General features: G+C 39.6%; 5 protein-coding genes across 5 annotated transcripts; 2 read left to right on the forward strand and 3 right to left on the reverse strand.

The window, feature by feature from the left end:
- Positions 1-315: 315 nt before the first annotated feature.
- N7516_004125 (uncharacterized protein) lies at positions 316-2,305 on the reverse strand (the record flags this gene model as incomplete). The annotated part of the gene is made up of 8 exons (XM_057216845.1): positions 316-412; positions 491-562; positions 626-955; positions 1,011-1,325; positions 1,387-1,564; positions 1,615-1,730; positions 1,780-2,180; positions 2,249-2,305. The coding sequence occupies 8 exons, from the start codon at positions 2,303-2,305 to the stop codon at positions 316-318; spliced, it is 1,566 nt and encodes a 521-aa protein (XP_057078728.1).
- A 613-nt stretch (positions 2,306-2,918) lies between these two features.
- Positions 2,919-6,539, forward strand: N7516_004126 (Sec23/Sec24 family protein; the record flags this gene model as incomplete). Its single annotated transcript, XM_057216846.1, has 6 exons — positions 2,919-2,963; positions 3,274-4,569; positions 4,619-4,716; positions 4,767-5,107; positions 5,174-5,611; positions 5,667-6,539. 6 exons carry the CDS (start codon positions 2,919-2,921, stop codon positions 6,488-6,490), a joined length of 3,042 nt encoding a protein of 1,013 aa, XP_057078729.1. The 3' UTR covers positions 6,491-6,539.
- A 978-nt stretch (positions 6,540-7,517) lies between these two features.
- Positions 7,518-7,742, reverse strand: N7516_004127 (uncharacterized protein; the record flags this gene model as incomplete). The annotated part of the gene is made up of 1 exon (XM_057216847.1): positions 7,518-7,742. The coding sequence occupies one exon, from the start codon at positions 7,740-7,742 to the stop codon at positions 7,518-7,520; it is 225 nt and encodes a 74-aa protein (XP_057078730.1).
- A 744-nt stretch (positions 7,743-8,486) lies between these two features.
- On the forward strand, positions 8,487-9,032 carry N7516_004128 (putative extracellular thaumatin domain protein; the record flags this gene model as incomplete). The annotated part of the gene is made up of 1 exon (XM_057216848.1): positions 8,487-9,032. One exon carries the CDS (start codon positions 8,487-8,489, stop codon positions 9,030-9,032), a length of 546 nt encoding a protein of 181 aa, XP_057078731.1.
- Positions 9,033-11,541: 2,509 nt separating this feature from the next.
- Positions 11,542-13,680, reverse strand: N7516_004129 (putative ABC efflux transporter; the record flags this gene model as incomplete). The annotated part of the gene is made up of 2 exons (XM_057216849.1): positions 11,542-12,215; positions 12,294-13,680. The coding sequence occupies 2 exons, from the start codon at positions 13,678-13,680 to the stop codon at positions 11,542-11,544; spliced, it is 2,061 nt and encodes a 686-aa protein (XP_057078732.1).
- Between the last annotated feature and the right edge of the window lie 12,950 nt (positions 13,681-26,630).

A 26,630-nucleotide genomic window follows, 5' to 3' on the forward strand; every position in this document is an offset into this window, starting at 1 on the left:
ATACAAGTGACATGTATTTCTATCTTTTCCAGGTGTATAACTTGATGATCAACACAGCATTCATAGCCACCTCTTTCTTCTCAGCACCTAGAGATTTTATAATCAAGGACGTTATGGATAGTTCGCTCAAGTTTATGCCACATGTAGTATTCTATGCAAAAACAACATTATCATCGACGCACAATTTTAACCCGAAATCAACAACCCATTTTCTAAATGCCCAAATCTTCAAACAAGCAGAATATAGTCTATATCTAATCCATAATGTAAAAATGAAACCACATCTCAACGTGGTGTAAGAGAGGAATATGTCATCTAAACAGTGATCTCGTCTGACTCTTCGGCATCATTGCTATCGTCCTCGGTGGGAACCTCTCGTATGATATCATTGGTTTGAGGACCAGTGTATTTTCTGCAGAAAGAAAGCAGAACATGTCAGTTTCCACTTATGTTATGTTAGAAGTATGGGCTAATCTTAGATGTCTCTTACCCTCGAGCTTCAACCCACCACCATATCAAAGCAAAGGCAGCAATAAAGCCGCCAACACAGACGGCGTAGTTCCTAGGGAGGACGTGTTAGCATACTTTTTCATGTCTGGACATCAATCGGGTTCAAGTGCCTTACATATTCGCGGGCGTCACAGGAAGCTGTGGCGGGAAGAAGAGAATTGTACTGATGAACAAGACCCAGGCAACAGCAATGTAGTTAATAGGAGTACCCCATTTGCCGAGGGTAAAGGGGCCTTCAATAAATTTGACTTTCGATTTATAGAGTTGATGGGCAAGAATGACAGACACATAAGACAGGTCTAGTGCCGGGGCAGTGATGTTGAAGATTGCGGTTGCTGTTTGCGTGGAGCCAATGGCGATGCAGTTCAGACATACGCTGAAGATAACCACGAACCACACTGCATTGACAGGGGTATGAGTGCGAGGATTGACCTTGGAAAGGAACCTATAGTGTATCAGTGCGGAACTTGAATCAGTTGTGGAGGTCAGAAGCATCCTACTTTGAAAATGGAAGCGCATCGTCTCGGGCAAAGGCATAGGCCATTCTTGTATCTGCCAGCATGGCTGAGCAACCTGTGAAGAATTGGACCAAAATGGCAAATGCCCACATGATTGTGCCACCTCGTCTGCCACCAGCATTGAGGAAGATCTGGGCTGCAGGAAGACCAGTGGGGGAGGCTAAGATCCCTTCGAAATCGGTCAGACAGAAGCACATTGAGACGGTTAGAAGCCATCCAAGTACCCCGGACACTAAGACGGCTGTTTGGATAGCAATTGGTCCCCGCACAGCGGCATCATGGGTTTCTTCAGACATACTATAATGAAGGTGAAAGGTTAGAATGTAAGTTAGAAGAAATGGATTTCGGGGTCGCGTACTGTGTCGTCCCATCGTAGTCGGTCATTGTCCAGGCAACAGATAAGAAGCCCAGGAAAAAGGAAAAGACCTTTGAGCCCCATCCTGAACCATCAGTGAAATGGCCGAAGACCCAGGAGACCGGCTGCAGATCAGGTGTAAGGGTAATCAGCACAATGCAGATACAGATAGTCGCCCCAACTGTGAACTCATTAGTACAAGTTCGACAACCAAGTTTCCTCGATACACACTGTTAATGGGAGCAAACCAAAGAATAATTCGATGCAAGGATTTCGTAGTCAATGAACAAATCACCCCAAGAATGCATAGAATTGCGATTGACACTAGCACGGTCTCCAGCGCCGTCCTTGAATGATATAAGCTTAAGAATATAGAATTGGGGCTGGCTGACATACGGTGCGTAGGAATACTTGCCATCGACAAGATCCGAATTCATACTGACACATGCCAGCAACATCTGACTGACCGTGTATGCCACACTGGAGACTCCTGCTGTCTGTCCAAGGAGGTTACACCAACCCTGGATCCAGGAGAAAATGGGGACCTGGTCGGGAGGTACGACGTGCTTTGTGACAAAGTACATCCCTCCAGCTGTAGGATATGCGGACACCAACTCTGCCACGGAGCTTCCAATGCACATAGCCATGCATGAACCGATCAACCAGCACCATACAGCTGTGGCCGGGCCACCAGCCGCTAACGGCGAACCAAATGTCGCCGGCACGGAGCCGAGGACTCCCAGAATAGAGATGGCATACGAGACAGTCGACCATTTGGAGAACTCTCGTCGTAACTCCTAGTTCGGGTTGATCGTTATCAGATTGTGCCCCACTATGATCGTCACAATGCGTTGGGCGCCAATACCTGCTTATAGCCGATGCGAGCAAGCAACCGCTCATCATCATCATGGATAGTCGCCATTGTAGGTTGAAGAGGAACTGGTGTATCTACTCTTTCTCTCCTTGATTTGCGATTCGGGTCTGGTTTTATGGTCAGGTCTATGATAAGGAGTATGTGACCAATGTATACATATGCAAGGAGCTTTAGGGTGAAAGATAAGGGGGGAGGGAGGGAAAAGAGAAATCTCCAAACTTACAAGAATCCTGTAATATATCTACGGTGTACGGAGTTGGGGGTAGTCGGCTCAGGCTAGACGGGAGCCATCAAAGCCGAAAAGAGACGGTGAGAGGAACAAGGAGAAAAAAATTATATATATGCCCTAAGGACCTTGAGCCGGAGCTAGGATTAGAAATCTGACGTGATTGGAGAGAATATGATAAGTGTAAAATTGGACTTGGGGAAATGATAGCCAAGTCATGCAAAGACGAATTGCTTTGCCTAACTAAGGTGCTGACACGAGGGCAAAGCCCTGGATGATAGAGGATGTTGACATGTGTGCCAACAATGTATGGCTTCGCAGTGATCAAAGTGTAGGATAATCTCCGGTTAGTCTATCTCTCTAACACGGAGTTATGCAGAGTGGGTGACAAAGAGCAGGGGTACTACATTTTATTAAGAAAAAAGCAAGCTGGCAATGCAATTTGAAGATCATCTGGGGATGCTGTCTTCTATAATAATTGTAAGATTTAAGGAAGAGGAAGATCAGGAAGACGAAGAACAGAACGAGGACAACGGGTTGGCCCACGTGAATAACCTCGGAAATACATAAATCCGAGTGGGTTTAGGTGGTCAATCCGGTATATCGTCAACAAAAGAGTCTCTTGTTATTCGTGATTCCTTAATTCTGTTCCCGTTATGATTTGCTGAGACTGTGTATCTTTCCTCTCTATTTCTCAATCCCACCCTTGTGTGACCCCTCTTGCCTTTTCACACCCCCCGCGGCATGATCCACCATGGCCGACCCTTCAATGTATAACACCATGGGTCAGGGATCTGGCGAAGACCCCTCCAACCCACAATACATGGCTCAGGCTCCCTCTCAGCAATACCCAGCTGGGTATCCTCCAGGCGCCGCGCCTCCACAACCAGGAGCGCCTTACGCCAATCCAGCGCCAAATCAGTGGGCCGCCTACGGCTCGCCCCAACAACCGGGTTTGGCGAGTCCCGGAATCGCATACAATGCACCACAACAACCAATGGGTGTAGCAGGAGATCCTGGTATGGCAGGTCTAGCCTCTCAGATGACTGGTTTGGGAATTGCAGCAGATGCGGGGGCCAGGACACACCGGAAGAAGCACCGTCATGCCCACCACGATATCGGGGGTAGTGCAGCACCCCCGGCGCAGGGATTCAACACTGGCATGGACCAAGGGGGCTTGCAGCAACCGCAGCAACAACAGCAACAATCGCAGTTCCTGAATACGGGTTTGAACCAACATGCCGACAGACCAGTTTCGCCGGCGGTGGGGTTGGTATCCGGGCAGTCTGTCGCCGCAATACCTGGAATTCAGAGTGGTGCAGGTTCTGTCCCTACTTCAGGCCGAATTGACCCAGAGCATATCCCCAGCATCCCACGATCGCGCGATCTGCCCGCTCAGTACTATTTCAACCATGTCTACCCGACAATGGACCAACACCTCCCCCCACCAGCGGCGATCCCGTTCGTGGCTCAAGACCAAGGCAACTCATCTCCTAAATACGCTCGTTTGACGCTCAACAACATCCCCTCCGCCTCTGACTTCCTTACCTCGACCGGCTTGCCATTGGGCATGATCCTGCAGCCCCTCGCCCCTCTGGATCCCGGCGAACAACCGATCCCCGTGCTGGACTTCGGGGATGTTGGCCCCCCGCGATGCCGACGATGCCGAACATATATCAACCCATTTATGTCCTTCCGATCTGGCGGCAGCAAGTTCGTCTGTAATATGTGCACGTTCCCGAACGATACGCCTCCCGAATACTTTGCGCCGCTGGACCCATCTGGTGCGCGTGTGGATCGCATGCAGCGTCCTGAATTGCTGATGGGAACTGTCGAGTTCACGGTCCCGAAGGAATACTGGAACAAGGAGCCGGTGGGCCTTCAAACCCTCTTTTTGATCGATGTCAGCCGGGAGTCGGTTCATCGGGGATTCCTCAAGGGTGTGTGTGCAGGTATCAAGGATGCTCTATACGGCGATGATGGATCAGAGGGCGCCGAAGGAGATGAATCATCAAGGAAATTACCCGCTGGAGCGAAGGTCGGCATTGTTACGTATGATAAGGAGGTGCACTTCTACAACCTGAGCGTATGTGTTCCTCATCCTGCTATGCTTTCGTCTATTAACACATCCACAGGCGGCATTGGATCAAGCACAAATGATGGTTATGACTGATATGGATGAGCCATTTGTTCCGTTGGGCGAAGGTCTCTTTGTGGACCCATATGAATCGAAGTATGAGATCCCTTATTCCTGGTGTACTACAGATCACTAACTATGTTAAGGTCTTTGATCACTTCTCTTCTCGGCCGGATACCCAAAATCTTCTCTTCTATCAAAAACCCCGAGTCAGCATTGCTGCCAACATTGAACTCGGCGCTCTCCGCACTGCAATCTACAGGTGGAAAGATCGTCTGCGCGGTGGCTAGCTTACCTACCTGCGGTCCGGGACACTTGGCGATCCGAGAAGATCCTAAACTTGCTGGGACGGATGCGGAACGGAAACTTTTCACCACAGAAAACCCAGCTTGGAAGAAGACGGCAAGCAAGTTGGCTGAGGCTGGCGTGGGCTTGGATCTGTTCATGGCAGCCCCTGGTGGCACATACCTCGATGTAGCAACAATTGGTATGTTGAAAGTGCCATTGCACCCCCCTCCCAACACAGAGGAGTATCGGCTAACATCTCTTATAGGACACGTCTCTAGTCTAACCGGGGGCGAGACATTCTTTTACCCTAATTTCCATGCTCCACGCGATATCCTCAAGCTACGGAATGAAATCGCTCATGCCGTCACTCGTGAGACGGGTTATCAAACCCTGATGAAAGTCCGATGCTCCAATGGACTTCAAGTGTCTGCCTACCACGGAAACTTTGTCCAACACACACTTGGCGCCGATCTGGAGATTGCCGGTGTTGACGCCGACAAGGCTATCGGTGTGCTCTTCAGCTACGATGGGAAACTCGATCCCAAGCTGGATGCCCACTTCCAGGCCGCTTTGCTTTACACTTCCGCAGATGGTCAACGCCGTGTCCGATGTACCAACGTTGTGGCGGCAGTGAATGAAGGAGGCATGGAAACGATGAAGTTTGTCGACCAGGATGCCGTGGTCTCAGTTATTGCCAAAGAGGGTAAGTTGGATAATCTACCAGAAGACGTTGACTATGTATACTGATACGATTATAGCCGCCTCGAAAACTCTGGATAAGAGCCTCAAGGACATCCGATCCAATATCTCGGAGAAGACAATTGATATCTTCAGCGGATACCGTAAGATCTTCTCCGGCTCGCACCCACCCGGCCAGCTAGTTCTACCCGAGAATCTGAAGGAGTTCTCGATGTACATGCTCAGCTTGGTCAAGTCGAGAGCATTCAAAGCCGGGCCCGAGTCATCAGACCGACGGGTGCATGACATGCGCATGATCCGGGCAATGGGCTGCACAGAGATGGCCTTGTACCTCTACCCTCGCATTATCCCCGTGCACAACATGCAGCCGGAAGATGGATTTGCGAACGAGCACGGACAGCTTCAAATCCCGCCCTCCCTGCGAGCCAGCTTCTCTCGTATTGAAGATGGTGGTGTCTACATCGTGGACAACGGGCAGGCGATTATCCTCTGGCTGCACGCGCAGGTCTCACCCAATTTACTGGAAGACCTATTCGGGCCGGGCCATGACTCCCTCCAAGGCCTGAACCCCAACACTTCGTCCCTGCCTGTGCTCGAGACGCACCTGAACGCACAGGTGCGTAATCTGCTGCAGTACCTGTCGACGGTGCGCGGGTCCAAGTCCGTAACGATCCAACTGGCTCGGCAAGGCATGGATGGGGCGGAGTACGAGTTCGCCCGACTCCTGCTGGAGGACCGGAATAACGAGGCCCAGAGCTATGTGGACTGGCTGGTGCACATCCACCGTCAGATTAACTTGGAGTTGGCTGGTCACCGGAAGAAAGAGGACGGCAGCGAGGGCGCATTGGCTAGTTTGTCAGCCATGCGCGCTCCGTATTGGTAGATGCCTGATCCGGGATCCTCCGTCCAACCCCTCCCTGTCAGGCACCGTTCATTAGCGGTTGGTTCCCCTGGCGATCTAGACTGCAGGGTAAACTGCAGAGAATGAAATCGGAGAGGCCCTCATTGGTGGGGCGTTTGATGGGGGTCGGGGGGCCAGCTACTTAGTCCCACCCAGACTGGGCATGTCCACCGATGACTGTGACACTGACCTCAGTGGCTTACGGAGGCACATTGATGGGAGTCAAGTAGCATCCGAGCTCAAGTGTGTGAAGTTAAGAATTAAAACAGAATAATTGTGAGACATCGGAGAATCATTTGTGGTATACCAAGGGTAGTTGTTTTTATTATTATTATCATTATTATTGTCACAATCTCTGTGCTCATGGTAAATGCCATTCTACAGCTATTGCCAATGGCCTTTTTTTAAGGTGGTTTTAGTCGGACTTTATCAGGTAATGCTACCCTAAATGATTCTATCAGATAATGTTCTGTGTACAATACAGAACATGAGCCAGACTCGATTCGCCAGGTACGGTCAGGGTCCAGATCAACGTAAGAGGCGTCTAGCGGGGTGTTGCTAAATATATCATTGGCTTAGAGGCTCAGGGCAACACTCCAACACTACATTCTAGGTACTATTGTACATAGTATTTTCATTCTCATCTACCTAGTAAGGACAAGTTTGTATATGAATTAACTATCGACATATACAGGACATGGAGCCAGGCCGGTCGGGTTGGTAATTGCAGTAATTGTAGTACTTCTAGTAATAATCCGTAGGAGATATTATCATTGGCTCGATTGATATTAGAATACTGCTTATTATTGTACAATATACTTGCCTCCTTATGATGTTGAAGTACAATATACACCTTGGCTTCTTCTCGACACTCATTAGTTGCCATGGAATATTTGCCGCAGATTTTGTTGGATTTTAAAATTCTAGATTTTAGAATAAATTTCTTAATTTCTTAAATTTTTATTTTTTTTTTTTTTTTTTTTCAATTCTACCATAATTTCCCCGAATGTCATCCGAGGAAGAGGATAGAAATGTTGTGGTGGCCAACATATCCGCGTATAACGAGCTCCAAACCCCAGTGGTTCCTGGCGAAAAATGGGAGATAAGTGGATGTGCAGCCATGTTTCCAAGCTTCTCCCATGTTCTTTGCCATAGAGTTTTGCTGGTTCAGAGATTTTAGTCTGATTCCTTCCATCTGGTTGGAAGAACCGCGGAGGCCGTCGGATTGGGTCATGACGTGGAGTTCAAGGGGTAGTGGACACTATTGCCACACTGTCAGTTGGGGCTTTTAGGCGATCAGTGGGGCGATTTCATAGGTGGTAACCCGTATGAACACGTAGAAACCTCTATACCGACACGCTTAAACTATAGAGTAACTAACTATACGATGTGCAGGTAGCGGTGATGCCCTAACTGGTAGCAATGCAGGTGATGCAGATACGTAGAACAATGTAGGTACGTAGTATATATCTTACATATCTCGTAAATACTATTGCAGTTTGATTCTACCCAACTGTTCAATGGTCTGGGCCTTCTCTGGGACTTGATAGAAACTCCAATAAGCAAGCCCTGGGGCGAGACTCTCTGAATTGGTTCCACCCTTTTATTTTATTTTATTTTATTTTTATTTTATTTTTTATTCTTTTGCCTTTTCGCCTTTTGCCTTTGAATTGGCCCACAATTCCCTAACCCGATCCATGGCTCGAGGCAGGGGTGGCTTCACACGTTTTCTTTCAGTGCCTGGATGGATCACTCAGGGTCTGTATGAGTCTCTTTGGAAAAATATCTATATAAACCCCCTCGTTCACCCTCCGGAGATTTCTATTCTTCATCACAATCAGTACATTCCTTCTATTCATATTCATTCTCTTCAAATCTCGAGATTTACTCTCGTTGCATTCCTTACATCTGTCGACCAGATTCAAAAATCACAATCCAACTATATCATTCTCTTATATATAACATCTCACCTATCAAGATGATGTTCACCAAGACTCTCGGCCTTGCTGCCCTCTTCTCCACCATCGTCTCGGCTCTTCCCCAGGATATGGTCCGCCGCTCAGGCATGGTCCGCCGTGACGGCGGCGGTGTCACGATCACCAACAACCTCGCCCAGGACGTCTACGCCTGGTCCGTTGCCGGCGACGTCGGCCCCATGCAGACTATCACCAGCGGCGGTGGCACCTTATCCGAGACATGGCGCACCAACCCCAACGGCGGTGGCATCTCTATCAAGCTGGCTCTCGACCCCAACCAGCACGATGTTCTCCAGTTCGAGTACACCGAGGCCGGTGACACCATCTTCTGGGACATGTCTTGCATCGACATGGAGGCTGGCAACAACAAGTTCACGGACTTCGGCTTCTCTGTCATCCCTACTGATGAGACTTCCACTTGTCCTAAGGCCATTTGCCAGGCTGGTGACTCTGCTTGCTCTGCCGCTTACCTCAAGCCCACTGATGACCATGCCACCCACGGCTGCCCCATCAGCACTAAGCTTGACCTGACCATTGGCCAGTCTTGAAAAAATTTGTTCCAATATTTGTTCGGTGATTTTTGTTTTGCCGGTTGAACCGTGCATCCTTTCTTTTTTTTATACCTTTTCACGCACTTCGCATCTAGCCCTAGCCGGCAGATGATTCTTTCTTTCACATATTACCCTAGATGGTGATGACCTTTTTTGGGGGATGAGATTGGTGATTATTTTTGTTATGCAACATGTTCGGTTGATTCGACATGTCTTTTCCCCATCTATGGCAGGTTGATTCCTGCTGGGGCAGGATGTCTCGTCACGAGCTATGATTTCTTACGGTTTTTGGAAATACCCCCCACACTTGGATTGGATATAGATGGGAGTTATATATGGTGGGGGGAATAGGAATAGACTCGCGAATAGACAAATGATCATCAGATCTTGAAAATATTTACATGAAATATACGATCCTTACTTCTTAAAAGCTTTCCTCTCAAACATAGTATTACTTGACTTCTAAACCATGTGACTCAAGGCCAGAAGGGGAGAAAAAAGGTACCTAAAACCTGGAAAATCCTGGGGGGCAAAAAAAGCCCTGAAAGACCCACGAGCACACGAGCAAAGGAACAAAGCGATAAAATCTCCGAATGAACAGACGATCACACAATAATTTGCACGTCAACATAGGAAGAAAGAATAGTGGAACCACGAAGCTTCTGCCTAACACAGCGAGAACAAGTATGATCACGCTCTAGAACAAGTTATAGACAGGGACCCTTAACAGACCTCCCAACACACCAACCTTCCATTCGCAGATCTGACTCCACCCCTCAAGCCCGTTGTACAGAATGTCGATCCTCCGCCAGTCGGATGAGCGGATGGCGTTCAAAGTGTCCACTGAGGGGTCGAGTAGCTTCGATATCTTCGATGGGAGATTTCCGACTCGTAGCATCGATCTGATTTGCTGGATCTTTTTTGAGTGTTGTCATTACAAATGTACTATTACCTTCGTCATAGGGCTATAGATTGCTCCATAGGATGTTGTACAACGCAAGTACACGTGGTATGGACTCCTGGCAGACAGGTACATAACTCTATAACTCAAAGTGCCGAGTTACCCATTTACATGTAGCAGGTCTGTCAGGGCTTGTTCCTATTGAGAGGCGAGATCGAATATGTGGGTGAACCGCTCGTCATCAACCGTGGAACACATTTCGGCTAAATGTTTCTGGAATTCTGAAAGAAGCTGATTATTAAGCTTATTCTATCCAATGGATGGGGCTACCCTAGGTATGCTTAAAGTTTTTCCCCCAACTCTTTTGCCGTTTAGTCGTTCCAAAAGCCAAGACTTACCGGTTTTTACTCGGCAAATGGCTTAATTCTTGGTTGCCGGTCTAGAACCATTGTTAAAGAGTGGAGATTAATCCTTACTAACTAGTTATAGGTATTCTCATTGAACAACACAGTAGAATGTATTCGGCATTCGAGGTGACAGCCTGCCCTGCTGGGTAGAACCGGATGCTCTCGGGTAGAATGTGACTCAAGGGCTTCACCGTTGAGTACCAACTGGGCAGGTCATATTTGACACTGCTTTGACTTTCCATATTTGTCAATAATGTGCTTTCTTTTGCGGTGTGGAGGGACATATCGCAGACCTTGGTGCCCAATGGCTTGTATATATGATCACGTGAATATATTTGAATAGTCAGCATTGTCTTTACCTACCTACCTAGGTAGGTATTCAAATCAGGTATCTTGGCATCCAAAGTAGTGAATAGTATAGAGTTTCTTTATTGCCATTGCTTTTGGTGTAATGTTTGGAAGCCAAGGCATCTAGACCTCAAAATTTGGAGGCATCAGGTAGATCTGGATTTAAGTTTCATTGTTGCTGACCTTAAAAATATGGCCTTTTGGATAACAGAGGCAATCAGAATTGGATGGATTAAAAGCACCAGCCGAGTTCACCTTCGGAGGGAATGGTTGGTTCCCCGGAATTGAGTGTTGTGTACAAAATAGCATAACATGCAGCCTTTGTATGGACGGCCCATAAACTGGAGCTATCAGTATGTTGTGTGACATTGTGTGAAAGGACACTCAACTAGGGAAAAGAGCCATCAACATACCAAATGAGTGTAGCTGCCTCAGGCACCAACTATGACCTGAGGCTGTAACATTTTTGTTCTATGAAGGAAAGGGAAAAGGATGAAGAAAAAAAAGATGGGATAAATGGGATAAATGCAAGAACGACCGGAGTTAAACTAAAACACTAGTATTTAGCTCGCTCTTTCCTTTGTCTCGCACTTTCCAAGATACTATATACAGACACACTGCTCGCTATGTCAATTTCAGAAGTGTGTACATGCCTAGGTGGATGAATATACGAGGGGCTTAGTCTTCACCCCTTTGGATTATTTTCTCAGGACTTTCATTATCAAAATGGTTAAAAATGTAGCACCAATATCTGAAAAATAAAACAAACCGCAAGTGAAAGGGTATCTCAACTAAACAACAGACAAATAGACAAGATTCATGAGAGAAAAAAAAGGAAAATAGTCCAGATCTATCTAGCCTTCCTCTGAGCCAGCCACTCCCTCCACCACTCCATGAGCTTATGCGATCTCATAGCCTTGATAAACGCATAAGCAACAACCCGATATATGATCGTGCAAACACCCAACGCCATGATATTCATCGGCCCACTGGTATCCAGATTGTAAAGCTTAAGCACCTGCTCGCCAGAATCAACAGGACAACTCCCATCAGCCAGCCTCTGAGCATCAGAGCAATGAAACACCTGACCATGCATTGAATACGGTGCCAGATTAGCAATGGCATACTTAATCGGCGAGAGATGATTCAACCCCTGCAGCACATTGTTGACATTGAGGCTCATGACGCCGCCGAGGATGGTCGAGATGGAGAGTAGGGTAGACGTCACATTGACGGCGAAGCCAACGTGGGAGAACAGCGTGCAGAACATTATACCCACGGACTCGCCGCAGCTGATTATGCAGAAACAGTTGAACGCACTGATGAGGAACATCGTTACGGTGCGTTGTAGGTTGTCTGCGAAAGCGGCTAACGCGCCGAAGATTAGTGATGCGACTATTTCGAACGGAATCTCGATTGCCGTGTAGCTGAGGATGAATGTTGATGCAGTGTAGCAGTTGTCTGCTTCTTCGCGGTAGAAGACGTCGCGTTCGCTGGGGTAGATTGCGATATTTTGAAGCATGCCTATTTAAGAGATTAGTATGATTATTTGAAAAAGGATGGTCCAGCGAAGAGAGCCGAAAAATAATGGAGTAAACTTACCGACAAAGTACAACGCTGCAAACTCCTGAATGAACCCCATACGTGATTGCACAGCTGCATAATCATTCTTCAGCGGCGCAAAGAAAAGTGCCATGATAATCGCGATCCCTGGAATCTGCATCGACCGCGCCATAACCAACGGCGGCTGGCGCCAGAAGTTGACCACAGAGCGGTGCAATACCAGTGGGAACGTCACTCGGAATGGAAGCATCTGGCGCTTGAGACTCCCTAGTTCTGCAGGTGTGGCAATCTGCGATGTCTGCCGGTCTAGCCCTAGCTCCAGAGGGTTATCTTGCCAGAAAGAAATAAGGCCCTTCACACGCTGACGCGTGACGACTTCACGGTCTGCTTGCTGGAGATCAACCGTAATGAGATCCAGGACAAAGTCTGCTGGGTTGGTTGTGCGCGGACATTCATGGCCCTGCTTGGCGAAGTGCGCGAGCATGTTCGTTCCAGGGCCTGCGTAGACGGGGTAGCCGCCGCGCGCTAGGAGGAGGACTTGGGAGAAGTGGATGAAGAGGTCTGATCGGGATTGGTGGAGGGTAAGGATTAGAGTGCGGCCTTCGGCGGCGAGGCTGTGAAGGAGTTCGATTATGGACATTGCTGTGAAGGCGTCGAGGCCAGAGGTTGGTTCGTCGAGGAGGAGGACTTTGGGGTCTGTGAGGATTTGTATTGCGATTGTTACGCGCCGCTTCTCGCCGCCGCTAATGCCTTTGATGAGGTCGCTGCCGATGAGATTGTCGGCGCATTCCTTCAGTCCCATTTTAAAGAGGATCTCTTCTGCGCGTCGGTTCTTTTCTTCGCGTGTCATCCAGGTTGGGAGGCGTAGACCTGCCGCGAATCGTAGACTCTCGCGGACGGTCAGTGAGGGCATCAGTGCGTCGTCGTCTTGTGTTACGAAGGATGTCACTGAGCGGACCACACTCTCTGAGGGTACGGCGCCGTTGTATAGCATGTTACCATGGACGCGGTACTGTGTCCCTGCGGAACCTTGCAACCTGTGGGCTATGGAGTTGAGTAGCGATGTTTTGCCGCTTCCAGATGGGCCCATGATAATGTTTAGCTCTCCCGACTGAAACTCAGCCGTAATGGGTCTCAGGATCCGTAGTATGCTCGCGGTTTCCCAGGGGTTTTGTCTCTTTCGAATATCCAAACCGTAATTGTCAAGCGATATTGTCACTTTGCGCGTTTCTTCTGTTGGGCGGATAGCGAGCTTAGACTTCCCACCAGTTGCGCCTCCTTCAGATTTTCGTGCTTGAGCAACATCAATGGCGAAGCGGTTGTATTGGAGTAACAGACCAGCGAAGAGATAGTGGGCAACGGCAAACGCGACTAACACCACAACAGGCCGCCAGATCCAGTGGGACGGCATTCCTAGGCTTTCCATGATATAGCGCCCAGTGTATTGCTTGCAGGCCGGGTCTAAAGGATCATTGGAATATGGACAGTCATAGAAATGTGTCAAATTGCAAGGTTGCATACATGGGATGATACCATACAGATTATGTAATCTAGCTTAGTCATAACCGCACAGAAACAGCAGTTTCTATTATGTAGAAAATGCAGAGTTCTCCATATCAGCCCTAAGGTGCATACATTTCAATACGTCAGATTTCTGTCAGTTATGAGCCCGGCTTTGTTCCATTAAAACATCAATTCAAAGATCAACCCTACTTCCAATCGATACTAAGGTAGTCAAAGTGATAGAAGAGAAGTCATCTACCTAGCGACGAAGCAACCCCTAAATCGAAGAAAAATCGGAAATCTGTCTAAATCATGGCCGATTATCTCTCCGCGGGTCTATCCTCCCGCGTTATTCTTAAGAATACCGAAACTTAGGATATATAGATCGCTAATATCGAATCGATTGTAGTGCAATTTGACGTTTAGGAGCTATATAATCCTAGTAAGGAAAAAGAACCGGAGATACGGAAAGCTCCGGTAGAGATTATATCGATTAAAGAAGCGGAGAAAAAGTATGGCGACAAATAGGTCGATACTTATAAAGTGATTTAATCGAACTAGTCGATAAAGAATATACTTTATATCTAGGAAAAGAAGGGGTTAAGTATAATTATAACGGCAATCTAGAATAACGTTTACGTAAACTTCTAGCTGTTTATTATAGACTATAAGACTCTATATAGTCTACTCCGAAACCTTCGAGAAAGGTTCGCCTTAGAGTATAATCCGACCTATTCTACTAGGCTCTGTTAATAATAGAGAAGCCTAGATAGAGGGTTAGATAAGAATATAAATATCGACAAATAGCTATTAAACTAAGAGATAGTTTAATTAAGCTATAAAAGAGTAGGAATACTAGAAGTAAATAATACTTCGACTTAGTTCCTTAATACTATCTTAGTAATATTACCTAGATTCTACGAGATATAGACTCTAAGACTATAAGATAAAGAAGATATCGGATTTACTAAGCTTCTTAATCGGTATCGAGCCTACTAGAAGATTACCTATAGTAAGCTAGTTACTAATTAAAGGGGTATCTCTAAAGCTACTTTTTCGATATAGTAAGGCTACGAAGAAGCTAAGCTAAAGATATCGGATAAAAAGTTAGCTAATATAAAGTTAGCTAGAGAAGAACTACCGTTCAAATTAAAGCTATATCTATATAGATAGAACTATAGACGCTACCTACCTTAGAAGTATTAGGACGTCTTTAATAAGGATAAGCTTTCTAGGTATACTAGAAATAAAGAAGCTAAATAGAAATAGGAGAAAGCTATAAAGGCTAACCCTACTTAGAAGGCCTAGGTTAATAAGAGACGTTAAGAAAACCTAGTATAATAGGGGAAGGCAGCGTAGTAAGCAAATACCACCCTCGATAACGAAGATAACTTATTATATAGATTCTTCTCTATATAGGCTAGCACGCTACCGGTAGCTAGACTATAGGCTACTAAGCTATAGGCCGGCGTACTAAAGGCAGGTAAGCCTTAGGAAACTAAGCTATAGGCCGGCGTACCTTAAGAAAGTAAGCCCTAGGTAAGCAAGCCGGTAGCTAGTAAGTAAGAAATTCCAACCTCTACTAATATTATATCTACCCGAATCTAGGATACCGAGATCGAACCGATCGGAAAGCGGTAGGTAGTCGATACCGGCGTATAGATATATATCTATAACAATCGGGAGTTGTTTAAAACTTTTGAAGATATATAGAGTAGCGTTAGGGTAGGAGATACGGAAATAAGCATCGACGGGGTAGGCACTATAATAATCTATAGTATTAGCGTAGTCGATAGTAGTAAAGTAGTTAAAATAAAGCTATATAATACTAAGTACTCGCCTAATTTCTATAGTAATCTAATATCTAATAGATTAATAATAAAAGCGGGGATAGTAATAAACTTTAGAAAGAACTATATCGAAACAACTACTAGAAAACCGGTATATAGAGTATATTAGGACTAGAAGTTAATATAGTTAAAACAACTAAAGACGTCGAAGGATATAGCTCTTACTACTATAAAGAAGTTAATAAGTAAGCTAAAGTCAGAAGCTTCAATCTAAATTTAGTATAGGCGCCTAGGCTATATTAGTTAGTAACGTCTTACTAAGCTAGTAGAGATAACTAAGGGGATTACTATTAAAAGCAATCCTAGTAAAAACGAAATATAGGTATATAAAGCTTATTAATTAGTAGATACCCCGAAGTAGATCTCCCGCCGGAAGATAGGAGAGATATATAGTATCTTTAGAAGGGTCTATTTCGACCTAGTATAGAATCAAGTAGCTTATAATAGGCATATTTAATTAACGTATTTTTACCTTAATAGCATTAGATATCATTTTGTCTTTACCTATACTAAAAAGAACGATTACTAGATTATTATTAGGAAGTTCTTAGTATTAATTAAGAACTAGCTAAAGATCGAGATTAGGGTATTCTACTATAATAATAAGCGGAGTACGTGTAAAGGATAAAGGTCCTTTCAAAGGTGAAACAGGAACTTGGGCGACATATATATTCATAGAAGTTTCTATCACGTATACGAATCGTGCGGGGTTCGTCACCTAATCGGTATCGAACCTTAGCACGTATATTTCCTTTTAATCTTAGGTCCCCCGGGACCCCTAAATTCTAGTAAGAATTAGTCTTAGTATATATAGCCTAATATACCTTTATTTCCTCTTCCTAAGCTAACGTATCTTACCCGGTTGATAGGCCTTATACCTAAAAATAGTATATTCTTATAATTCTAATTCTTCTTTTTTAACTACCTAAGATATAATAGCTCCCCTAACTATCTATAATAGCTCGCGTAATAATACCGAGGCGCTAGAGTATCCTATCTAAACCGGTAGCGAATTAGGAATACTTCTATCTATAGAAGAACGAGAGGAAATATTAACTTAGGACCTATCTAAATAAACTACCGAAATAGCGGTAGAAAGCTCTTATATCGCCGACGAAACCCTTCGAAGCCTAGAAGAAAAGATTATAGAGTATAAAGCTAGAGTAGTATTATAAGAATATATTCTTATAGCCTAAAAAGCGGTCGCGGAAAATAAAAAGAAATTTTAGGATTTTAGTTAAATAACGAGAAGATCTTAGAACTACCGCGATTTATCTATAAAAAGCGAACCCTTCTAAAAAAGAGAGATTAAAAAAGATATTAGCCGATTTAAACTAGATTTCGGTATAAAATAGAGAGAGGACTAGCTAAATAATCTTAAAGCGCTCTTTAAAAGAGCTCCGAAAAAATACGTCTTAGGAACCTAAAAAATCCTCGCTACTATAAATTACTTATATACCTTTTATAAAGGAAAATAGACGTCTTATAAATAGAAATATCCTAAAAAGGTATCGGATTAAGATATATTTAGGAAATAGATAAAAATACTTCTAAAGAACTCCTATAATATTATTACTAATATTCTCGTCTAGTTCTAAGAGGCTATAATAAAACCCTACTAGGACCCTCGTAATTTCGAAAACTACCTCGAATCGCTAAAGAATTACCTCCTAAACTAAAATAAAAAATAAAGGGCCTAGACCCTATTTATAAAACTATAGAAACCTCTCCGAGATATTATAATTACTACTAATAATAATATTTTACTAATAAACTAAGACGAAATATTAAAGTTAGTATTTATATTTTATTATATCTATTTTATATACTAGAGGCCTAGGAAGGACTTCTTAAACTATTATTATTAAGATAAAAAAAGATAGGGAAACTATACTAATTTAATATTAAATTACTCCTATATCGAAATCTCAACCCTCTAGGATAGAAGATAACCTCGGGGCAGAGGGTAACCTAAAGGTTTTAGAATCCGAGGCTAGAGCTAGGGATATAGATTAAATAATCGAGATAATTTATAAAGCTCTATAAATAATATATAGTCTAAAAAAGGAAATAGTACTAAAAAGATACTAGAAAGCGCTTATTTTATCTATAGAGATAAAAACTACTAGGCTTAGGATTACCTTTAGAAAGCCTTAATTTAATCTATTATCTAAGTATTAAAAACTTAGGATTCTAGATAATTAGGAAAAGTCGAAGAGCTAGAGTAGATCCTAATATACTAGCTTAATACCTACTTATTAGGACTATAGTACGCCTTTACGTACTAATTACTATATATAATAATATTAAAACGTACGCGGATCTAGATACTAGCGTAGAATATAATATAGTTAGTAGAGAGTTCGCTAAAGAAAATAAATTATATACTATATCCTTTATATCTTTATTACTAAAGGGCGTAGCCCTAGAACGACTCCGTACCTACGGTATATACTAAGTACCTTTTATAATTAGAGACTCTAGAGGGACTAAAAAGATAGTAAATCGATCCTATATCGAGATCGAGAGAGATCCTAGACTAGAAGGAAGCCTAATACTTCTATCTAGGACGTTTATAAACGAATTTAACGTGATTCTACGTCCTAGTATAGATAAATAGTAGTTCGGAATAAAGAGTTTCGAACTCTAAAACCCCTATAAATTTATAAAATAATTAAGAAATACCGCTATTATCTATATATTAGTTAAGATACTAGAAGAGGTCTAGTTACTAGACGAAGACGCCGCTATATCGGATATAGATCGGGCACGAATACCCCTCGAATTAGAGGAGTTCCTTAACGTATTTAACCACGAAAAAGCGGGCACCCTACTAAGGACCAAAATATCCGATTATACGATCGAACTTAAAGAAGGGAAAACCCCCCTTATAGGCCGATTTACCCACTATCTAGAACCGAACTCAAGGAGTTATAGGCCTACTATAAAGGATAAAGGTCCTTTCAAAGGTGAAATAGGAACTTGGGCGACATATATATTCATAGAAGTTTCTGATACGTATGCGAATCGTATAGGGCTCGTCACCTAATCGGTATCAAACCTTAGCACGTATATTTCCTTTTAATCTTAGGTCCCCCTAGGACCCCCTAAATTCTAGTAAGAATTAGTCTTAGTATATATAGCCTAATATATCTTTATTTCCTCTTCCTAAGCTAACGTATCTTACTTAGTTAATAGGCCTTATACCTAAAAATAGTATATTCTTATAATTCTAATTCTTCTTTTTTAACTACCTAAGATATAATAGCTCCCCTAACTACCTATAATAGCTCGCGTAATAATACCGAGGCGTTAGAGTATCCTACCTAAACTAGTAGTAAATCGGGAATACTTCTATCTATAGAAGAATAAGAGGAAATATTAACTTAGGACCTACCTAAATAAACTACCGAAATAGTAGCGGAAAGCTCTTATATCGCCGACGAAATCCTTTAAAGCCTAAAAGAAAAGATTATAAAGTATAAAGCTAGAGTAGTATTATAAGAATATATTCTTATAGCCTAAAAAGCGGTCGCGGAAAATAAAGAGAAACTTCGGGATTTCGGTTAAATAATAAGAAGGTCTCGGAACTACCGCGATTTATCCGCGGAAAACGAATCCTTCTAAAAAGAAGAGATTAAAAGAGATATTAGCCGATTTAAACTAGATTTCGGTATAAAATAGAGAGAGGACTAGCTAAATAATCTTAAAGCGCTTTTTAAAAGGGCTCTAAAAAAATATATTTTAGAAATCTAAAAAATCCTCGCCGCTATAAATTATCTATATATCTCCTATAAAAAAAAATAGATATCTTATAAATAGAAATATCCTAAAGAGGTATTAGATTAGGACGTATTTAGGGAATAGACGAAGATATTTCTAAAGAACTCTTATAATATTATTACCGATATTCTTATCTAGTTCTAAGAAGCTATAATAAAATCTTACTAGGACCCTCGTAATTTTAAAAACTACCTCGAATCGTTAGAGAATTACCTCCTAAACTAAAATAAGAAATAAAAGATCTAGACCCTATTTATAAAACTATAGAAACCTCTCCGAGATATTATAATTATTACTAATAATAGCGTTTTACTAATAAACTAAGACGAAATATTAAAGCTAGTATCTACGCTTTATTATATCTATTTTATATACTAGAGGCCTAGGAAGGACTCCTTAAACTATTATTACTAGGATAAGAAAAGACGGGGAAACTATATTAATTCGATATTAAATTATTTTTATATCGAAACCTCGACCTCTTAAGATAAAGAATAACCTTAGGATAAAGGATAACCTAAGGATTTTAGAATCCGAGGCTAAGGCTAAAGACGTAGATTAAATAATCGAGATAATTTATAAAGCTCTATAAATAATATATAGTCTAAAAAAAGAAACGGTATCGAAAAGATACCGGAAAGCGCCTATTTTATTTATAAAGATAAAAACTACTAAGCTTAGGATTACCTTTAAAAAGCCTTAATTTAATCTATTATCTAAGTATTAAAAACTCGGGATTCTAGATAATCGGGAAAAGTTAAAGAGCTAAAGTAGATCCTAATATACTAGCTTAATACCTACTTATTAAGACTATAGTACGCCTTTATATACCGATTACTATATATAATAATATTAAAATATACGTAGATCTAGATATTAGCGTAGAATATAATATAATTAGTAGAGAGTTCGCTAAAGAAAATAAATTATATACTATATCTTTTATATCTCTATTACTAAAAGACGTAGTCCTAGAACGACTCCGTACCTACGGTATATACTAGATATCTTTTATAATTAGAGACTCTAAAAGAACTAAAAAGATAGTAAATCGATCTTATATTAGGATTAAGAGAAATCCTAGACTAGAAAAAAGCCTAGTACTTCTATCTAGAATATTTATAAATAAATTTAATATAATTTTATATCCTAATATAGATAAATAGTAGTTCGGAATAAAGAGTTTTAAACTCTAAAATCCTTATAAATTTATAAAATAATTAAGAAATACCGCTATTATCTATATATTAATTAAGATACTAGAAGAGGTCTAGTTACTAGACAAAGACGCCGCTATATTAGATACGGATTAGGTACGAATACCTCTTAAATTAAAGGAGTTCCTTAACGTATTTAACTATAAAAAAGCGGGTACCCTATTAAGGACTAAAATATCTAATTATATAATCGAACTTAAAGAAAGGAAAACCCCCTCTTATAAGCCGATTTACCTACTATCTAAAACCGAACTTAAGGAGTTATAGGCCTACCTAGTCGATAATATTAAAAAGAGGAGAATTCGCCTATTAAAAAGCCCTATAGGCGCCCTTATCCTTTTTATCCTAAAGAAAGACGGAGGCCTATAGCTATATATAGACTATAAAAGGCTAAACCGTATATTAATTAAGAACTAATACCCTCTACCTCTTATTTTAGAGATTCTCGACCGCCTTTTAGGAGTCTAGTTTTTTAGTAAGGTTAATATTAAGAATACCTACTACCGGATTCGACTCTAAGAAGGTAACGAATAGAAGATAGCTTTCTAAATAAGATATAGCTATTTCGAATATATAATTATACTATTTAGATTATCTAATATACCCGCTATCTTTTAAAGCTATATCTATACCGCGTTAGTAGGGCTAGTTAATATAATATATATAGCTTATCTAGATAATATCTTAGTATTTACTAAGGATTAAGAATCCTATATAAAAGCCCTTCGATAAGTCTTCGAAAGACTATAGAGAGCGGAACTCTATATAAAACTATTAAAATATATTTTCTATTAGAGAGAGGTCGAGTTCCTAGGGTTTATTATAAATAAATTAGGGGTAAAAATAGACTAAAACCGCGTCCGCGTAATCTAGGAATAGGAAGAACTAAAGAGCTATTATAATATCTAGGTCTTTTTAGGATTTTATAATTTCTACCGCCGCTTTATAAAAGGGTATTTTTAACTATCCCTACCTCTTATATCTATAATAAAAGAAAGTAAAAATAGTAAAAAGCTAGGGTAAGTATAGTTAAACGTAATCGAATTATAGGCGTTTCGGTAGTTAAAACTTACTTTCTAGTTAATATTCCTATTATATTATTTTAATCTAGAGAAGTATATTATATTAGAAACGGATATTTTAAATTAGGGTATAGAAGGCGTATTTTTATAGTTAGATTCGGAGGGTCGGTAGTATCTAATAGCCTTTTAGTTAAAGAAATTTTTAGGCCTAAAACTTAACTATACTACCCCGGATTAGGAGCTTTTCGCTATCGTTTACTCCTTTTAATACTAACGGTACTATTTAGATAGTAGTAAGTATCTTATTAAGATATTATTAGATTATACTAATTTATATATATTTATAACCTAGTAGAAACTTAACAGCCGATAGGTACGCTAGTATATATTCTTAATATCTTTTAACTTTATTATAAAGTATAGGCCTAGAAAAATAAACCCTATAGATAGGCTTTCTAGAATTCTAAATTCCGAATAAGTAATTATAAGAAAGGAATTAATTAGTCCGATTTAGAACCGAATCGTAGATAAAAAGATCCTAGCTCTAAGAGAGACCGAAGGGCTAGAGGCCCTAATAATCTAAAATATTATAAAGACCTAAGATTTAGACGTAGATTAAGAATATAAATCCTAAGGATATAACTCGATTAGATCGATAGTAAAATATATTAATACTAATATAGATCTATAGTCTAAATAGAGAGAGCTATATAACGAATTAGATATTCTATTCGATCTAAAGAATACTATAGTAATCTAGTTTATAAGTATAGCTACTACTATAGATACTCTCGAATAGATAGGAAAACTCTAGTTAGATAATCTAGAAATAATCCGCTAGAAAGGTAACGTATCGGCTTAGAAACCTAGTAATAAGGGCTAATTAGTTAATATCTTAGGTTACCTTAGATACTAAGGACGTCTATATATACTAAAGAAGAAGGGTATCCGTTAAAAATTAATAATAATATATTATAATAACCCTACTATAGGCTATTTTAGGAGAGTAAGGACTAAGGAACTTCTTAGAAGAGATTTCTATTAGATTAATCTATAAGAAGACGTAAAAAAATACGTAAAATCTTACGCGGTATATTAAACCGCCTAAACGCTAAGATATCGCCTTTTTAGTAAGCTCGAATTACTACTAATTCCCTCTTAGCCTTTTACTAAATTATTAATAGACTTTATTATAAGCTTATTTTAATCGATTTAGAAAGGTAGGATAGTTAATATAATTTTAATAGTTATAAACTATTTTTCGAAATAGTACCTTTTCTTCTTAATTTCGACTATAATAGACGCTTCGGAATTAGCTAAGCTATTCTATTAAAGTATTAAACTATAATTCGGACTATTAAATAATATTATATCCGACCGGGGATTAGTTTTTATAAATAGATTTTAGTTAAAATTATATTATATATCCTAGATAAAACTAAGATATTTAATAGCGTTCTACCTCTAGACTAATAGTTAAATAGAGAGGATAAACTAAACGCTTAAATACTATCTTTAGTATTTTATTAACGAGTAATAGAAGATATAGCCTATACTTTTATATATTATAGAATTCGCCTATAATAATATTATTAATACGATAACTAGAATATCGCTATTTTAAGCTCTATTAGAATTTAATCTAAACTTCTAAATACGCGCTAAGGATGGTAGCGTTAAGAGGGAGGTACTAGTAGCTTTAGCGAGAATTTAAAAGCTTATAAAGCTTCGCGAAAAGCTATAAAAAGTATAAAGAATAGCAACCGAAACGTAGGTATTTTATTATAATAAGTATTATAAAAAAATAATATTTAAGAAGAACGACCTAGTAGCCCTATTAATAAAAAACCTATAATTAAAAGAAGGTACTATAAAGAAGCTATTATCTTAATAGATCGGATCTTTTAGAATCCTCGAATATATTAGAAAATAGGCGTATTACCTCCTACTCCCTAGCTAATATATAGCGATCTATAATATTTTCCCTATCTCCCTACTTTAGCTATAGTATTAATAAGAGGGCGAATTAGAATAATTACCGTTATTAGAACTAGCGGATAATAACGAATAGAAGGTTAAAGAGATTAAGGATTATTATTAGTTTAAAGATAAACTATACTATTTAGTAAAGTAGTATAGCTAGTTATTAGAATATAATTAATAGGTACCTAAAAGCGTAATAGTAAATACGCTAAAAATCATATTAAAATATTAAAAAACTCTAAAAAAAAAGAAAATCTAAAAATAGCTATAGCCGCCGAATTAGAACCGGAACTAGCCCGCTATACCTATAGATCTAGGGGGAATATAGCTAGATACGCCTCTAAGAATTATCCTATAGTATTAGATACCTAGGAATTATCCTAAGTAGCCTAGATTAATTCTTATATATCCTCCTAAAAGACGACTATCTTAATATACTAGCTACGCGCCGATTCCTCGGCTATATATAGACGAGGGTAGTAACTAGCCTTATTTATAAGTTTCTTATACTTAGGAGCGGTAATAAGAACGGGTAATAAAAAAATTATTAATAAACTATAATCGGATATCTACTAGGAATAAGCGTCTCTAGTAGCCTAGGAATAGATTAGAATAAAATCCTAAAGATAAAAGAGAAAATACTTTACCTAAGATATATAGATACTAGGAAGAGAGTAGGTACGACGGTAAGACCTTATAAAACTATTAAAGCTTATAATAAGATACCGAACGTACGCTATAATACTAACGACTAGCTTATAGGATAGCTATAATATAATTATAGTATCCTAATTATTAATATTAGGCTTAGCGTTTTCGCTAAAACTATTATTAATATTCGTCTAAAAGTCCCGAATCTATAATAAATATACTAAAAGTTTATAGTAGTTCCTCTTAATATCCTTAGGGATCTAAGTAAGATTAGTACGATTTAATACCGAATCCTTACTAGAGTAGTCTAGAATACTTATTATCTTATAAGGCTTATATAACCTATTATAGTATTAATAATTCTTCTTATTATACGTCTTAGCGAAGTAGCGGATAATAAAAAATCGAAGAAATACCGAATTAATATCTATCTACTTATATATAGAAACGCGTAGATATATTATATACTAGATATACTAGTATAAAATTAGAGAGTATAGTTTATATAGTAAATAACGGATAGGAGGTATAGTTATAATTAACCTATAAAATAGTAATAAAGAAGTAGAGGAATATAAATCTAAAAGAGTAAGAAGATAAAGAGTTATAAAAAAAAAAAAAATTAAAGGTTATTAATACGATAGGGTCTAGATTAGATTTTATATAAAATAGGAAACTATAGATTAAATCTAAAAATATAAGTTATATCTTTTATTTCTATCTACTACCTACTAAAAACTAAAACCTAAAATAATACTAATATATAACCTCCCCGCCTATAATTTAAAAAGCGGAATAGAAAAAGAATCCGCTAGATCCTTTATTAAGTCCCTTAGAATAACGCCTAGTACTATAGGATCGAAGTATCTAATATATATATTTTAAATTACTACTAAAAGATTATACTTATCCTAGGTCTAAATAATAAAATTATTATCTCTTATTTAGAAATACTATCTTACTTTAGTATAGAATTATTTTTATTACTCTTTTATCGAAGAAATAAGGGGGCGTAGGATAGGATTTAGATATATTATATAGCGATTAGCGAGATAGCTATAATACTAAAATAGATTATTAGCGAATTACTACTAGGACGAATAATTTCTAAAAACCTACCTCGGCTTTTATAGAATCTTTCCGGTCTTTATCCGAAAATCTATAATTAAATTTATATACTTTATAGATAGTATCGAAGTCTTTAGCTAAATTAATAATCTCTTTATCTATCTCCTAAAGATATACTATATCTTATATATAATATCTATTTATAGGTAATTAGTATTAAGCTACCTACTCTAGAATCGCGATTAATTTAACGCGATCTTTTTATATTCCTTCTAATAGAGATTTATATATCGATTTTTATTAATTATATTACTAATATTTTTTAAAGTTAGTCTTATATAAGAAATACTAAATAGAAAATAGAACTATACTCGTTCCGGGGGTAAAATAAATAATTATTAAGCGAAGGTAGCTTATATACTACGTATTTTTTAAATAGATTCGATTTCTATAAATAATAGGTATAATAAAATCGGTACTAAATATCGAGGATAGTTAAGAAATTAAGGTTCTCTATTATAAATATATCTATAACTATATAGCCCTAATACTATAAAGATATAGAAAAATTAGATAAAGATTTAGAACTATTCTAATTATAGCTTCTTTATTATAGAGTACTACCGATATCTCCCCGATACTTTATAGTTATAATCTATTTCGGATATAGATATTCTTATAGGAGAAGGGGGAATAATTATAAAGGATAAAGGTCCTTTTAAAGATAAAATAGGAACTTAGGCGATATATATATTTATAGAAGTTTCTATTACGTATACGAATCGTATAGGGTTCGTTACCTAATCGGTATCGAACCTTAGCACGTATATTTCCTTTTAATCTTGGGTCCCCCGGGACCCCTAAATTCTAGTAAGAATTAGTCTTAGTATATATAGCCTAATACACCTTTGTTTCCTCCTCCTAAGCCAACGTATCTTACCCGGTTGACAGGCCTTATACCTGAAAACAGTATATTCTTACAATAAAGCCTCCTAAAGTACTAGCGTTATTATCTCCTCGAATTCCGATTAAGGAATCTATCTAAATCTCTCTAGTATATTCGATACGATCCTTAAATAAGACTAGATTACTTTCTATAAGGAGGCTAAGTTTCTTAGTAAGAAACTCGATATCTATAAAAATTAGCGGGTTATACGATATAAGCTAATATATTAGATAAGCTTAAAGCTAGAACTAGTTTGCTTATATTAATAGTAGAATACTAATAATAAGGGCCGCCTTTATAGAACGGGAATCCTTACTAATATTAAATAGAGAGATAAGTTACTATCTAGTTCT

This window comes from Penicillium verrucosum (assembly GCF_028828655.1).
Source record: "Penicillium verrucosum strain IBT 35672 chromosome Unknown utg000001l_segment0_segment0, whole genome shotgun sequence".
In the NCBI taxonomy this organism is placed as follows: domain Eukaryota; kingdom Fungi; phylum Ascomycota; class Eurotiomycetes; order Eurotiales; family Aspergillaceae; genus Penicillium; species Penicillium verrucosum.